At 42.7% G+C, this 1,674-nt stretch overlaps 1 protein-coding gene across 1 annotated transcript; it reads left to right on the top strand.

The window, feature by feature from the left end:
* Nucleotides 1–353: 353 nt before the first annotated feature.
* On the top strand, nucleotides 354–1,255 carry LOC137972788 (uncharacterized). Its single transcript, XM_068819501.1, has 2 exons — nucleotides 354–702; nucleotides 798–1,255. Exons 1-2 carry the CDS (start codon nucleotides 354–356, stop codon nucleotides 1,253–1,255), a joined length of 807 nt encoding a protein of 268 aa, XP_068675602.1.
* Nucleotides 1,256–1,674: the final 419 nt, after the last annotated feature.

Below are 1,674 nucleotides of genomic sequence, written 5' to 3'. Positions count from 1 at the left end.
ACACCTTGGTACGACAAAAACGAAGCAGATGCTCCGTGAAAAATATTAGTTCCCTGGTATGAATCACCTGATCAGCCAAACAATTGGACGCTTTTTTGACTCTCAAGTAGCCACTAAGAGTCACAGACAAGAGCCCATCAAACCATCCGTTATTCCTGAAGAACCATGTGAACAGATCGCTATTGATTTTGAAGAACCTTACCCCGATGGTCATTACAATTTAGTGGCCATTCATCAGAGAACCCGGTATCCTGTGGTGGAGGTTGTGTCTTCAACTGGATGCAAGCATACTAAGGAGAAGCTGAAAAAGAATTTTGCTTACCTTGGAATTCCTAGACGGGTAACCTCAGACAATGCATGGACCACCGTTCAATTCAGAGCAATTTAAGGATTTTGCAAAGGAAGAAGGATTTGTACATCATAGAGTCCAGGTGGAGAGATTTATGCAAACAGAACAAATTGCCCACCTGCAAGGGAAATCAGGACCAGATAGAAACATGGCTGTCCAGGATATGTTAATGGCCTACAGAGACACACCTCATCCTGCAACTGGCATTTCACCTTATCAAGATATGATAAAGAGGCCTGCCAGAGCTAAGTTGGACTACACAGTGCCACGGAAGGAGAGAAGCAGCCGCGATAAAAGGATGGATGAGAAGGACAGGCAGTACAAGGAGAATATGGCAGATGAAGGTGGAAGCAGTAAAGAAGAAATTTTGTGGTGGGGGATCATGTCCTGCTAAGACAAAGAAAGAGGAACAAATGGTCAACCCCATATGAGCCTGTATTCTACACAGTGATTAAAATCAGTGGATCTGCTATTACTGCGCGACGTATTACAGATGGCCGAGAGGTCCGGCGAGATGCTAGTCAGTTCAAACTTGCAAATGTCCTTATGTACCAAGAGAATGCAGACGAGTGCTGTCAGAGTGAAGATTGGAGAGAGACACTTTTGATGGGTGTGGGTGACATGAAAGATCAACCCATTTACCAAAAGGATGTTGAGGAGGAGAATTTACTGGAACTACCTGACCAAGAGACAACTGCAGAGCCGGTGCAAGTGAACCCCACTGAACAGAGTGGTAGTGGTAGCAGTCAACAGGAAGGAGGAACAACAGCAGTGAATTGTCAGGAAGTGGATATGCCAAGCCCGGCAGCCCAAGATACTTCTGTGCCATCCAGTGGTTCCACAAGACCCAGGAGACCGAAAAGGGCCAGGCGACGGCCTGGGTACCTGAATGACTTTATTACTTGAATTACGAGGAGATATGTGTACAACACTTACGGTAGATTGGAATATAGAATAAGAACTGAATTAAACTGAATAGCTTAAGACTGATATGGGTCACATTCAGTGTTGTGTACCCAAGTATAGTTTGTTTAGTTCACACAGAACACATTGTACTCAAGGGTAGCTTTTGTTTATTTATTTATCTTGATTTCTATTCCTCATCGTTTTGTTGTTGTTGTTGTTGTTGTTGTTGTTTATATACATCCATATCGTTAATTGCACTTAATAATAATTATATAGGTATCTTAAAGTTGGGGGGAGATGTTGTGACTAATGTTATATTTGGTGGCGTATACATGAAGGATTATACCTCGTGACTACTACATGAAGTGGGCCCAAGCACTTGATTATATATGCTCGCACGTTTGTAATAAATATACTTT

Source organism: Montipora foliosa, chromosome 10 (assembly GCF_036669935.1).
Source record: "Montipora foliosa isolate CH-2021 chromosome 10, ASM3666993v2, whole genome shotgun sequence".
Classification (NCBI taxonomy): Eukaryota; Metazoa; Cnidaria; class Anthozoa; order Scleractinia; family Acroporidae; genus Montipora; species Montipora foliosa.
Note: the sequence above shows the minus strand (reverse complement) of the source record. Positions and strands in the feature narration are given on the sequence as shown.